Source organism: Muntiacus reevesi, chromosome 7, assembly GCF_963930625.1.
Source record: "Muntiacus reevesi chromosome 7, mMunRee1.1, whole genome shotgun sequence".
NCBI lineage: Eukaryota > Metazoa > Chordata > Mammalia > Artiodactyla > Cervidae > Muntiacus > Muntiacus reevesi.
Genome location: NC_089255.1, coordinates 17631061 through 17646286, shown reverse-complemented (window position 1 = coordinate 17646286; position 15226 = coordinate 17631061). Strand labels below are relative to the sequence as shown.

At 36.7% G+C, this 15226-nt stretch overlaps 1 protein-coding gene across 5 annotated transcripts in view; it reads right to left on the bottom strand.

Annotated features, from left to right (window-relative positions):
- Positions 1–15226, bottom strand: part of LRRC49 (leucine rich repeat containing 49) — a 162126-nt gene that overhangs the window by 25852 nt on the left and 121048 nt on the right. For all 5 annotated transcript variants that reach the window (XM_065940603.1, XM_065940604.1, XM_065940605.1 and 2 more), the window contains one exon: positions 472–709. In XM_065940603.1, the coding sequence (XP_065796675.1) occupies positions 472–709 (238 nt within the window). The remainder of the gene's footprint in view (positions 1–471; positions 710–15226) is intronic.

Here is a 15226-nt window from a genome sequence, read left to right as displayed (position 1 = left end):
ACTAATAATTAATATAATAATACCATAACTGGAAAAGGCTAATTTCTCAAAGTAACTTTAATGAGCTATTAAAATGATTTTAAATGTTGTTAGCAGACTACTATAAAATTATATGTGAGTATACTTGTCCTGTTAATACCAGGTATAGTAAATGAATATATAATGAAGAGTTAAGTGAGGTCCTGTTGAAAGCTCCCCAAAGCAGAAGCATGTCACTTGAATAAAATTACATTGGTCCTTCATACTCCATAAGGAAGCATTTTCTAGAGAGAAAATTTCCAATATTAACAGAAGACTGCAAGGCCATTTATGAATACTAATTTAAATCTCAGATTCATAAATTCAACACAAGAACTTAGCCTCCCTGCCAGACAGAAATTGCATAAATAAAAGTTAAAATAGGTCTTTGGCCTGAATATACAAGTCATGACTGAGAAGAATTCAAATATACAACAAAAAGGAAATGTTTACCAGAGAATTAGGAAACTTAATCTTCAATTTGGGAAGCACTTGGACGATTTCATCAAATTCTATGAAAGTGAAGGACACTGTTGTCACCATTCCTGCTGTTTGCACACTCCAGTTCCGATCCAGACATTCCAGTGCTCCTGAGCCATACAGGGAAAGCGTGTCTCCATCCACTTCAACAAGGTGTGTGTCTGTGACAGATAGACCCTGTAATGCACTGGTGAGTCCTGAGTCCAGAGACCTGGGAAACCCATCATATAATCTTAATGAAAGTTTTATCATGCAAAGCAAATAACAGATTATAAAGATCTGTTGGAAAAGGTATTTGAAATTTTATATCCATTTCTTTTTATTTCAATAATTACACCCAGAGCACCAAAGATTAATTTTCAATAGTACATCTGCAAGCTTTATATTCTTCTATAGTCATATACTTTAATTTAGAAAGAGGGACATGTGAACGAAAAATTACTACTTTTAAACCCAAATTATTTATACTGATGAAAGATAATTGATATTCTATTTAGTTTTAAAACAATACATTTAAGGTAACCAAGAAGGACCTACTGTACATACAGCACACGGAATTCTGCTCAGTGTTATGTGGCAGCCTGGATGGGATGGGAGCTTGGGAGAGAATGGATACATGTATATGTATGGCTGAGTCCCTTCACTGCTCACCTGAAACTATCACATTGTTAACTGGCTACACCCCAATACAAAACAAAAAGATTTTAAAAAAAGAAAAAAAGAAAACAATCCATTTAATATAGCATAGATACTTCTGCATGTCAAAACAAGTAAGTTTTCCCAGTCTGGAAAGTATTCCACTGTCTGACTGAAAAAATCTGCATTTTACAGAATAATATTTCTATAGTAAGAACAATGTAATATAAAACTATGTTTGTAAAATACTTGGGAATTCACATAATAACTGCTAACAACAGTTTCTCTCTCAGAAGCTGGACTAAGGGGTAACTTTGACTCCACCTTTTAAAATATTTCAATGTTGTTTGAAAATATGGAAGCATATATATATATATATATATATATATATATATATATTACAGTTATAGGCAGCAAAATCAACAAAGACTTCCTCCCCATATTGAAATAAGAAATGATAAAAAAAAATCCACTACATACACATACAAAATCACTTCACATACTCTACTGACTATGATAACTGTTAATATTTTCAAAGTCAGAGCCACACTTCTGTAAAAGGTTACCTATGAATGCTCTTGAAGAAAAGAAATAGTTTCAGTTCAGTCGCTCAGTTGTGTCTGACTCTTTGCGACCCTGTGGACTGCAGCATGCCAGGCTTTCCTGTCCATCACCAACTTCCAGAGCTTGCTCAAACTCATGTCCTTCGAGTTGGTGATACCATCCAACCATCTCAACCTCTGTTGTCCCCTTCTCCTGCCTTCAATCTTTCCCAGCATCAGGGTCTTTTCCAATGAGTCAGCTCTTCGCATCAGGTGGCCAAAGTATTGGAGTTTCAGCTTCAGCATCAGTCCTTCCAATGAACACCCAGGACTGATCTCCTTTAGGATGAACTGGTTGGATCTCCTTGCAGTCCAAGGTACTCTCAAGAGTCTTCTCCAACACCACAGTTCAAAAGCATCAATTCTTAGGCACTCAGCTTTCTTTATAGTCCAACTCTCACATCCATACATGACTACTGGAAAAATCATAGCCGCTTGATCCAACATTTTCTGCTTCATGAATACAGACATAACTATTTGTTACTCAATGTCAAAACTCAAACAATGCTTTGTTTTCATCATGGAATTTTGCTTTTAAACAGTATTTATTTGCCCTTACTAACATATTAATATTTTGCCTTCCTTTGGACTCCAACAGAATTTTGTATACTCCTCTGATACATCACTTCTCATATTGAATCATAATTATGGGTTTACAATTTTGGCTACATTTTGTCATCTTTGGAGGGTCTGGAATCTGTTAATGGACTTCTCACAATGTAAATGACTGCATTATTAAAGATCTTCAGAAGTTTTATAATGTTGATGTTGTGAGTAAGACTGACAAACCATCACCTTGCTGGTTTATCATGCTTTACTAGATTTCCATGTATTTATTCCATAGGCACCAGTTAACATGTAACATGTTTGTTAACACAATAAGAAATTGGGTAATAACATCCATCAACTCTGTGAATATGCGACCAAGAAAATATAAAAAGGATTGATTTCTGCCAGGCTAGTGCTCATGGCAATGATTTTTATACAGTAGTAATCAAACATTTAATGAGTAACGGTGTGTGAATAATCTTAGATGAAAATCCTATAAAGGTAATGGTTGATAATAGAACAAAAATAAGATGAGAATTAAGAGCTCCTTATATTGTGTTTGTGTGATAACTTTGTGTTGAGCTATGTAGAGCAGTTGGTGTTAGTGATAAACAATCTGCCTGCCAATACTGGACACACGAGAGACATGGGTTTGATCCCTGGGTCTGGAAGATCCCCTGGAGTAGGAAATGGTGTTCCAAACATCAACTGTGGTTTGAACAGAGGGGCAGAGTCAGTGATATAGACACAGGCTAAGGGGTTAGTAAGATGGTTCTTACAGGTGAGGCAAACACAAATAATGAAAAAGTAAAGTCAAGGCAAAAAAAAGTTTGCTAGTTAATGTAGTGAAGCCTGATGGCCACGATACTGAGCAAGAGAAGTTGAATCATAGCTATGAGAAGTTGTGTTGTTTTACATCATCTGTTTGAACAAGGCTTGTTTATCTTTTTTCCAAATGATTAAAAGTTTAAGAATATAAAATTCAAAATAAAATGCCTTTATTAGAAAATGGTTATTTTCTTTAAAAGTTTTTTAGTAAACTGTTAAGAAAATAAGTGAAATAATAAATAAGCCTAGCTTCAGCAAAACAGTTGTACAGCTCCAAAACAAAGCAGAAGTAATTTCCAACTGTTGTAGACTTCATATGGACATTCAGTGAAAGCAAATGGCAAGTTTGCTGGGATGTAGCTAGGAAACAAAGCACCTGTTAAATAGGTCTTACAGGACCAACCCTTTTTCAGTTATTTTCTTTTTCTTCTCCCCAATTAAAAAGAATGAACTTTATTTTTAAAAATTAATTTATTTAATTGGAGGCTAATTACTTTACAATATTGTAGTGTTTTTCGCCATACATTGACATGAATCAGCCATGGGCATACATGTGTTTCCCATCCTGAACCACCCTCCCAACTTCCCATCCCATCCCTCAGGGTCATCCCAGTGCACTAGCCCTGAACATCCTGGGCTGACAATCTGTTTCACGTATGATAATATACATGTTTCAATGCTATTCTCTCAAATCATCCCACCCTCACCTTCTCCCACAGAGTCCAAAAGACTTCAATACATCTGTGTCTCTTTTGATGTCTCGCATATAGGGTCATCGTTATTATCTTTCTAAATTCCATATATATATGTGTTAGTATACTGTATTGGTATTTTTCTTTCTGACTTACTTCACTCTGTATAATAGGCTCCAGTTTCATCCACCTCATTAGAACTGATTCAAATGTATTCTTTTTAATAGCTGAGTAATATTCTATTGTGTATATGTACAACTTTCTTATGCATTCATCTGCTGATGAACATCTAGGTTGCTTCCATGTCCTACCTATTGTAAACAGTGTTGCGATGAACATTGGGGTACACATGTCTCTTTCAATTCTGGTTTCCTTGGTGTGTATGCCCAGCAGTGGGATTGCTGGGTCATATGGAAGATGTTTTCAGTTTTTTAAGGAATCTCCACACTGTTCTCCATAGTGACTGTACTAGTTTGCATTCCCACTAACAGTGTAAGAGGGTTCCCTTTTTTCCACGCCCTCTCCAGCATTATTGCTTGTAGACTTTTGGATAGCAGCCATTCTGACGAGCGTGAGATGGTACTTCATTGTAGTTTTGATTTGCATTTCTCTGATATTGAGTGATATTGAGCATCTTTTCATGTATTTGTTAGCCATCTGTATGTCTGCTTTGGAGAAATGTTGGTTTAGTTCTTTGGCCCATTTTTTGATTGGGTCGTTTATTTTTCTGGAATTGAGCTGCATGAGCTGCTTGTATATCTGAGATTAATTCTTTCAGTCAGTTGCTTCTTTTGCTATTATTTTCTTCCATTCCGAAGGCTGTCTTTTCACATTGCTTATAGTTTCCTTTGTTGTGCAAAAGCTTTTAAGTTAAATAGGTCCCATTTGTTTATTTTTGCTTTTATTTCCATTACTCTGGGAGGTGGGTCATAGAGGATCCTGTTGTGATTTATGTCAGAGAGTGTTTTGCCTATGTTTTCCTCCAGGAGTTTAATAGTTTCTGGCCTTACATTTAGATCTTTAATCCATTTTGAGTTTATTTTTGTGTATGGTGTTAGAAAGTGTTCTTGTTTCATTCTTTTACAAGTGGTTGACTAGTTTTCCCAGCACCACTTGTTAAAGAGATTGTGTTTTCTCCATTGTATAGTCTTGTCTCCTATGTTAAAGATAAGGTGTCCATAGGTGCATGGATTTATCTCTGGGCTTTGTATTTTGTTCCACTGATCTATTTTGCTCTTTGTGCCAGTACCACACTGTCTTGCTGACTGGAGCTTTGTAGTATAGTCTGAAGTCAGGCAGGTTGATTCCTCCAGTTCCATTCTTCTTTCTCAAGATTGCTTTGGATATTCAAGGTTCTTTGTATTTCCATACAAATTGTGAAATTATTTGTTCTAGCTCTCTGAAAAATAAAGTTGGTAGCTTGATAGGGATTGCATTGAATCTACAGATTCCTTTGGGTAGTATACTCATTTTCACTATATTGATTCTTCTGATCCATGAACATGGTATATTTCTCCATCTATTTGTGTCATCTTTGATTTCTTTCATCAGTGTGTTATAGTTTCCTATATATAGGTCTTTTGTTTCTTTAGGTAGCTTTATTCCCAAGTATTTTATTCCCTTCATTGCAGTGGTGAATGGAATTGTTTCCTTAATTTCTCTTTCTATTTTCATTGTTAGTGTATAGGAATGCAAGGGATTTATGTGTTAATTTTACATCCTGCAACTTTACTATATTCATTGATTAGCTCTAGTAATTTTCTGATGGAGACTTTAGGGTTTTCTATGTAGAGGATCATGTCATCTGCAAACAGTGAGAGTTTTGCTTCTTCTTTTCCAATCTGGATTCCTTTTATTTCTTTTTCTTCTCTAATTGCTGTGGCTAAAATTTCCAAAACTATGTCGAATAGTAGTGGTGAGAGTGGGCACCCTTGTCTTGTTCTTGATTTAAGGGGAAATGCTTTCAATTTTTCACCATTGAGGATAATGCTTGCTGTGGGTTTGTCATATATGGCTTTTATTATGTTGAGGTATGTTCCTTCTATGCCTACTTTCTGGGGGTTTTTTTCTTTTATCATAAATGGATGTTGAATTTCTTCAAAGGCTTTCTCTGCATCTATTGAGATAATCATATGGTTTTTATCTTTCAATTTGTTAATGTGGTGTATCACACTGATTGATTTGCAGCTATTGAAGAATCCTTGCATCCCTGGGATAAAGCCCACTTGGTCATGATGTATGATCTTTTTAATATGTTGTTAGATTCTGTCCGCTAGAATTTTGTTAAGGATTTTTACATCTATATTCATCAGTGATATTGGCCTGTAGTTTTCTTTTTTGTGGCATCTTTGTCTGGTTTTGGTATTAGGGTGATGGTGGCCTCATAGAATGAGTTTGGAAGTTTACTTTCCTCTGCAATTTTCTGGAAGAGTTTGAGTAGGATAGGTGTTAGCTCTTCTCTACATTTTTGGTAGAATTCAGCTGTGAGGCCATCTGGTCCTGGGCTTTTATTTGCTGGAAGATTTCTGATTACAGTTTTTATTTCCGTGCTTGTGATGGGTCTGTTAAGATTTTCTATTTATTCTTGGTTCAGTTTTGGAAAGTTACACATCTCTAAGAATTTGTCCATTTCTTCCAAGTTGTCCATTTTATTGGCATATAGTTGCTGATAATAGTCTCTTATGATCCTTTGTATTTCTGTGTTGTCTGTTGTGATTTCCCCATTTTCATTTCTAATTTTGTTGATTTAATTCTTCTCCATTTTTTCCTTGATGAGTCTGGCTAATGGTTTGTTTATTTTATTTATCTTCTCAGAAAACCAGCTTTTAGCTTTGTTGATTTTTGCTATGGTGTCCTTTGTTTCTTTTTCATTTATTTCTGCCCTAATTTTTAAGATTTCTTTCCTTCTACTAACCTTGAGGTGCTTCATTTCTTCTTTTTCTAGTTGCTTTAGGTGTAGAGTTAGGTTATTTATCAGATTTTTCTCTTGTTTCTTGAGGTAAGCTTGTATTGCTATGAACCTTCCCCTCAGCACTGCTTTTATTGAATCCCACAGGTTTTGGGTTGTTGTGTTTTCATTTTCATTCGTTTCTATGCATATTTTGATTTCTTCTGTGATTTTTTTTGGTTATTCAGAAGCGCGTTGTTTAGCCTCCATATGTTTGTATTTTTAATAGTTTTTTTTCCTGTAGTTAACATCTAATCTTAGCGCATTGTGATCAGAAAAGATGCTTAGAATGATTTCAATTTTTCTGAATTTACCAAGGCTAAATTTATGGCCAGGATGTGATCTATCCTGGAGAAGTTTCCATGTGCACTTGAGAAAAAGGTGAAATTCATTGTTTTGGGGTGAAATGTCCTATAGATATCAATTAGGTCTAACTGGTCCATTGTATCATTTAAAGTTTGTGTTTCCTTGCTAATTTTCTGTTTAGTTTGATCTATCCATAGGTGTGAATGGGTATTAAAGTCTCCAACTATTATTGTGTTACTGTTAATTTCCCCTTTCATACTTGTTAGCCTTACATATTGCAGTGCTCTTGTGTTGGGTGCATATATATTTATAATTGTTATATCTTCTTGGATTAATCCTTTAATCATTATGTTTCAGTTATTTTCTGAATGAGGCTCAAGGTCAGCTTCAAACTCCGGCCAATGGGAAATAGAGGAAGCTGTTCCTCAGGCAGAGTGTTCTCTGATTTCCATAAAAAAATAATTCAGGAAGTTTTCTCCCCATGTTCATATGTTGGGGATTTTCCTTCCAGTTTTTCTTGTATGCCTAACAGATATGTCCACATCTTTTTAGTCAAAAATACATATATATTATTTCTTTTGCTTTATCATTCATTTATTGGTCAAACATTTGCTAAAAGTTCACTGTATACAGGGCACTGTCCTAAGAATTCTGTCCTAGGCAACCAGCTCATCTGCATTGAAAAAGTCAATCAGAACAGAAATCATGGGCAAGCTTTTTGATAAATCAAAACTTTCTTCACTTTTACTGACTTATGGTCCCAGAAAAATAACTGCTCAAATAATACTCTGTAATTAAATTAATAAGCAAATGCGTATAATTTCTAAAGACCTCAACCCCATTAAACAAACAGGTCAATCTGGAGAGGTATTGTATCAGGTATTGTGATAGGCATTGGGGATATAAAGATAATAGTTACTTATCCTTAAGGAGCTCCCATTCTGTATGAGGGTGGAAAGCAAGATAAATATATACATTAATCCTAATATAATATGCTTATTATCATACAATAAATATTTAAGCAATATGTTATGGAAATGCAGAGGAAAAATGACTAATTCTGCTAGTGCGGAGAAGTCAGGTTTCAGAAGGAGGTAGTATTGATATTTGAACTGGTCCTTGAAAGATAAACAGTAGAATTTTATCAGAAGTAGAAGGAAGAAGCATATTTGATGTAAGAAAAACAGAATGAAGAAAGGCACAGAAGCTTAATTATAACATACTCAGTTAAAAACAATTTCAATATGGATGGAACACTGAAATTAAGAAATTAAACACTAAAATACATAGGGGAGTAGAAGTTGAAGATGAAGTAAAAAAATCAAATTTTATCCTATAAGTTTGAGGAGCAGAAAAAGATGTTTAAATAAAAATATAACAGAACCATATTCAATGTAAGTTTTTAAGCATCTCCAGTGTACCATTCTGGATCATGAACTCCTTATTGTCAAATTCAGACTGAAATTGAAGAAAGTGGAGAAAACCACTAGGTCATTCAGGTATGATCTAAATCAAATCCCTTATGACTATACACTGGAAGTGAGAAATAGATTTATGGGACTAGATCTGATAGACAGAGTGCCTGATGAACTACGGTTGGAGGTTTGTGACATTGTACAGGAGAGAGGGATCAAGACCATCCCCAAGAAAAAGAAATGCAAAAAAGCAAAATGGCTGTCTGAGGAGACCTTACAAATAGCTGTGAAAAGACGGGAAGTGAAAAGCAAAGGAGAAAAGGAAAGATACACCCATTTGAATCCAGGGTTCCCAAGAATAGCAAGGAGAGATAAGAAAGCATTCCTCACCAATCAATACAAAGAAATAGAGGAAAACAATAGAATGGGGAAACTAAGATCATGGCATCTGGTCCCATCACTTCATGGGAAATAGATGGGGAAACAGTGGAAACAGTGTCAGACTTTATTTTTTGGGGCTCCAAAATCAGTACAGATGGTGATTGCAGCCATGAAATTAAAAGATGCTTACTCCTTGGAAGGAAAGTTATGACCAACCTAGACAGCATATTAAAAAGCAGAGACATTACTTTGCCAACAAAGGTCCGTCTAGTCAAGGCTATGGTTTTTTCCAGTGGTCATGTATGGATGTGAGAGTTGGACTGTGAAGAAAGTTGAGCACCAAAGAATTGATGCTTTTGAAGTGTGGTGTTGGAGAAGACTCTTGAGAGTCCCTTGGACTGCAAGGAGATCCAACCAGTCCATCCTAAAGGAGATCAGTCCTGGGTGTTCATTGGAAGGACTGATGCTGAAGCTGAAACTCCAATACTTTGGCCACCTGATGCGAAGAGCTGACTCACTGGAAAAGACCCTGATGCTGGCACAGATTGAGGGCATGAGGAGAAGGGGACGACAGAGGATGAGATGGCTAGATGGCATCACCGACTCGATGGACATGGGTTTGGGTGGACTCCGGGAGTTGGTGATGGACAGGGAGCTCTGGTGTGCTGCGATTCATGAGGTCACAAAGAGTTGGACACGACTGAGCGACTGAACTGAACTGAATAGAATGGGAAAGACTAGAGATCTCTCAAGAAAATTAGAGATATCAAGGGAACATTTCATGCAAAGATGGGCTCAATGAAGGACAGAAATGGTAGGGACCTAACAGAAGCAGAAGATATTAAGAAGAGGTGGCAAGAATACACAAAAGAACTGTACAAAAAAGATCTTCATGACCCAGATAATCACGATGGTGTGATCACTCACCTAGAGCCAGACATCCTAGAATTTGAAGTCAAGTGGGCCTTAGGAAGCATCACTACAAACAAAGCTAGTGGAGGTGATGGAATTCCCGGTGATCTATTTCAAATCCTGAAATATGATGCTGTCAAAGTGCTGCAGTCAACATGCCAGCAAATATGGAAGACTCAGCAGTGGCCACAGGACTGAAAAAGGTCAGTTTTCATTCCAATCTCAAAGAAAGGCAATGACAAAGAATGCTCAAACTACCGCCCAATTGCACTCATCTCACATGCTGGTAACGTAATGCTTAAAATTCTTCAAATCAGGTTTCAGCAATACGTGAACTGTGAACTTCCAATGTTCAAGTTGGTTTTAGAAAAGACAGAGGAACCAGAGATCACACTGCCAACATCCACTGGATCATCGAAAAAGCAAGAGAGTTCCAGAAAAACATCTATTTCTGCTTTATTGACTATGCCAAAGTCTTTGACTGTGTGGTCACAATATACTGTGGGAAATTCTGAAAGAGATGGGAATACCAGACCACCTGACCTACCTCTTGAGAAACCTGTATGCAGGTCAGGAAGCAACAGTTAGAACTGGACATGGAACAATAGACTGGTTCCAAGTAGGAAAAGGAGTACATCAAGGCTGTTTATTGTCACACTGTTTATTTAACTTATATGCAGAGTACATTATGAGAAATACTGGGCTGGAAGAAGCACATCTGGAATCAAGATTGCTGGGAGAAATATCAATAATCTCAGATATGCAGATGACATCACCCTTATGGCAGAAAATGAAGAAGAACTAAAGAGCCTCTTGATGAAAGTGAAAGACGAGAGTGAAAAGTTGGCTTAAAGCTCAACATTCAGAAAACTAAGATCATGGCCTCTGGTCCCATCACTTCAGGGCAGGTACATGGGGAAACAGAGGAAAAGTGGCTGATTTTATTTTTCTGGGCTCCAAAATCACTGCAGATGGTGACTGCAGCAATGAAATTAAAAGATACTTACTCCTTGGAAGAACAATTATGACCAACCTAGACAGCATATTAAAAAACAGAGACATTACTTTGCCAACAAAAGTCTGTCTAGTCAAGGCTATGGGTTTTCCCAGTGGTCATGTGTGGATGTGAGAGTTGGAGTGTGAAGAAAGCTGAGCACTGAAGAATTGATGCTTTTGAACTGTGGTGTTGGAGAAGACTTTTAAGAGTCTCTTGGACTGCAAGGAGATCCAACCAGTCCATCCTAAAGGAGATCAGTCCTGGGTGTTCATTGGAAGGACTGATGCTGAAGCTGAAACTCCAATACTTTGGCCACCTGATGCGAAAAGCTGACTCACTGGAAAAGACCCTGATGCTGGCAAAGATTGAGGGCATGAGGAGAAGGGGACGACAGAGGATGAGATGGCTAGATGGCATCACCGACTCGATGGACATGGGTTTGGGTGGACTCCGGGAGTTGGTGATGGACAGGGAGGCTTGGCGTGCTGCAGTTCATGGGGTTGCAAAGAGTCGGACATGACTGAGCAACTGAACTGAACTGAGCTGAAGTGTGCCATGCATGCAGCTAGGTTCTGTGGCTGGGAATAAAAAGATGAATAAGATATGTTCCCTGCCCTCAAGGACCTACTTGAGATAGATAAATTGGTCAGTTTTGTGGAGAACTAGGTAGCAAGGAGAGTCTGAATGAGGGAGGTTAGTAGGAAGACTAGTGCAATAGTGTCAGCTAGATTATATAACAAAAAAGAAGGCATCAAGCAGTGGAAAAGGCACTGGCAAGAAAATAAGATAGAACTTAGTTTAAATCCTAGATTTGCCAGAATAAACAGATGACTTTTGGAGCAAGTTACTGAATTTCTTTGTCGTTTTAGTTTCCTTGTATGTAAAATATTGATCATAATACATATTTTTTCAGGGTTGTTATTAAGACTAGAAATAATATTCTAAACCACATGGTGGTGGTGGTTTAGTCACCAAGTCATGTCTGATGCTTGTGACCCCATGGACTGTAGCCCACCAGGCTCCTTTGTCCATGGGATTTCCCAGGCAAAAATACTGGAGTGGGTTGCCATTTCCTTCTCCAGGGGACCTTCCTGACCTAGCGATCAATTCTAAACCATACTTAATGCTTACTTCAATAGATTTTAATAATAATTATTAATAAAGGAACACAGATATACCAAATATTTAAGAGATCATAAAAGTAGGACTTAGTGACTGTGGAGAAGGAATGACAGGGAGGATTCAAAAGGTTTAGAGTAGGTGATGGAGTCAACCTGGCCTAGGTTTTACCCCTATCAAGGCTAAATTCATGCTTTAAGAAATGTGGTATTCCTCTACAGAGGATCCATGCTTTATAATTTGTTTTTCCATGAAGTGCAATACATTTCAATGTATATTTCCCAATTCAAGTACTATTTATATAACATTAAGGTAGTCTGCCATCAAATAGGAATTCTCTTAAAGATTTTTAGAAGTTAATTCCAAGTCCAAGTGTTCATTAATCCAACTCAAGCTTTATATAAGAATGAATCAGAAAAATATTCTACACCTTCCTGATTAGTAAAGGACTCTAAGACTAGATGATTAACTTAATGCAATAAAGTAATAGTCCCAGAAAGCCAGGCTAAATGGAGAATATACTCTTAAATGTCTAAGTGGAGAGGAAAGACACTATTTCAGAGGATCACAGGTTGTTTTTTTTTTTAATCTTTATGCATTCTATAATAAGCCAGAATAGAAAGACTTAAAATATTTCAGAAGATTCTTTTTCCAATGAATAAGTGGTGCTGATTCCTATAATAATGTATTTTATGAATTTCTATTACAACATTCATAGGTGTGGAAATTCGTTTTATGCATTATATTTTATTATAGTAGTGTTGGCTAAAATACCACACTGTTCGTAGACAGGAAATGACCGAAAATAAACCAGCTTCACTGTATGCATCCAATGTAAGCAAAGAAAACATTACACCACGTACTTTCCCATTTCTGGCAGGGGAAAGAAACCTGTAATATGTCATTTTACTATAGAGCTGTCCCAAGTACAGTGAACAGTGAAATCATTAATGGGATATACCAAAGTTTTACAGAATTTCTTCCCTTTATGTGACTATAATTTTTTCATGGATACTTATTTCCAGGCGTTCAGTTACACACCCATAAGTCAAAGGTCACAGACATTATAACACAAGAATTAGCCACTTTTTTGGCATTATGAAATACTAAAAACTATAAATGGGATTGTTAAAAATGGAAAATCTTATGAAGCATTAAAAAAGCAAATTGGAACCCTAAGGAAGAGACTCTGTGACCCTCCGACTTTCCACCTTCAGATAGAGCCAGGATAATATCATTCTTGAAGATGAAACTTAATTATATTTTTAAAGACTTACAGAGAATGTAGTAATAAAACTTCTAACTACTTAAAATGTTTCACTTTGTGCTTTCAGATAAAATAGTTAATAGAATTAGCATGTGTTTGAAACCTCTCCCTCCAAGACCCCATTAAGGTAATTAAAAGGTCACAAACTCACAATAACAACAAGAGGACGGGGGGAGACAATCTTTAGCAAGAAGTTTCAGCAAATTTCTGGAAGCTGGAAGGTGAAGAATTTTGAGTGAGGAAGGACAAAGGAAACCATAGCTTTGAATATGAAGTGGGGACAAGAACAAAAATGTCAGCCAAGATGCCCAAACTTTGGAAAGGAATGAACAGAGATATGATGGAAGATGGGAGTGAGAAGTGAGACTAACACAGAGAGGGGCATTAATTGAAGATCTGCAAGGACCCTACTACTTCCTTCTTCCACTGCCAATAAAGCAGGCAGAGGGACATTGCAGTTGACTTGGAAAAGGAAAGAGTACTCAACAAATAACACTGGAGTAACTGGTTATTCCTATAGGGAAAAACAAAGAAATTCAATCCAACCTCAAACTTACAAATCAATTTCAGATGTAATAAAGACTAAAATATGATAGGCTAAATTTTAACCTTTAGGAAGACAAAATGGGAGAATATTTTTATAATCTCAGTGTAATAAAAAAAATTATTTTGCTCTTAAATACAATCCAAATGGGTAAACCATAGAAGAAAAGACATACATATTGGTATCTTCAAAATACAAATGGTATTTAAAGTCAAACAAATACATGATATTGCTTAGGGGGAAAGCAGAGAGAGAAATGAAAGCTCAGGACTAAAATCAGAGGAATTCTACCATCTAGAAGTTGAAAGGACAGAAGTACTTGAGGATATGAAAAAGACACATAATCCAAGTAAAAAGTAAATACTACTAGTAATATGATGTAAAATAATAAACTGTAAACAATGGTTCAAGAGGAAATAGTGAGATTAAATTAGGTCAGGGAGATAGCAGGCTTCAAAAAGAGTGGAGTCTAACAGACAAATAAGAAGTTCAAAGAAACTGGAATGTGGCAAAGGAAGCACAAATCTCTTTGTTAAACAAACAAAAACAGGCCATCAGAAAGCCCAGATAAAAGCCAACTATGTAAGGAAGGCATGGCTCAAATATGAAGCAAACTAACCTGTGGCATGATTTTGAACAAACTTTGAAGTGTAACCTTTGAATCTGATACTAGGACTAGTTTTCTTGAATGGTTTAGGAAGCAGAAAATAAGATATAAGTATACAACTGAACTCTCAAGTAAAAAATAGTTACATGATAATTATATAATCACAGAAATTTAAACATATTATCAGTTTTCAATCTTTGAAAGTGCAAGTGCAAGTTGCTCAGTTGTGTCCAACTCTTTGCAATCCCATGGACGGTGGCCCGCCAGGCTCCTCTGTCCATGAAATTCTCCAGGCAAGAATACTGGTATGGGTAGCCATTCCCTTCTCCAGGGGATCTTCCCAACCCAGGGATTGAACCCAGGTCTCCCCCAATGAAAGCAGATTCTTTACCATCTGAGCCACCAGGGAAGCCTAAGAATACAGGAGTGTGTGGCCTATCCCTTCCCCAGGGGATCTTCCCCACCCAGGAATCAAACTGGGGTCTCCTGCATTGCAGGCAGATTCTTTACCAGTTGAGCTGATCTTCAGAAGCTACCAACTGACAAATGTAATGGCTATAGAACAAATACAAATGATACTGATCTTAAATATAAAAGTATAGTTCATAGAATACAAAATTAGAGTACCAAAGGAGAGAAAATGGCAGGAGAAGGAAGTCTGAAACGCCATCTCTCCACAAAGGCAACAAATGTGATAGCAAAAACTGTCAGAATCAACTTTTTCAGAACTCTGGAATCTAAGAAATATTACAACAACCAGGGGAATGATTAATGAAGAAAAATAATGCTGATTTTTACTAAGACCATCTGTGGCATTTGAGCTTACCCTGTTACCATCCACTACTTCCCAGCTCAGTGGCAGCCTTGAACATGACAGCTCACATTCCTTGTGTGGGTTGTTGGTACCAGAGGAAGCAATACATATC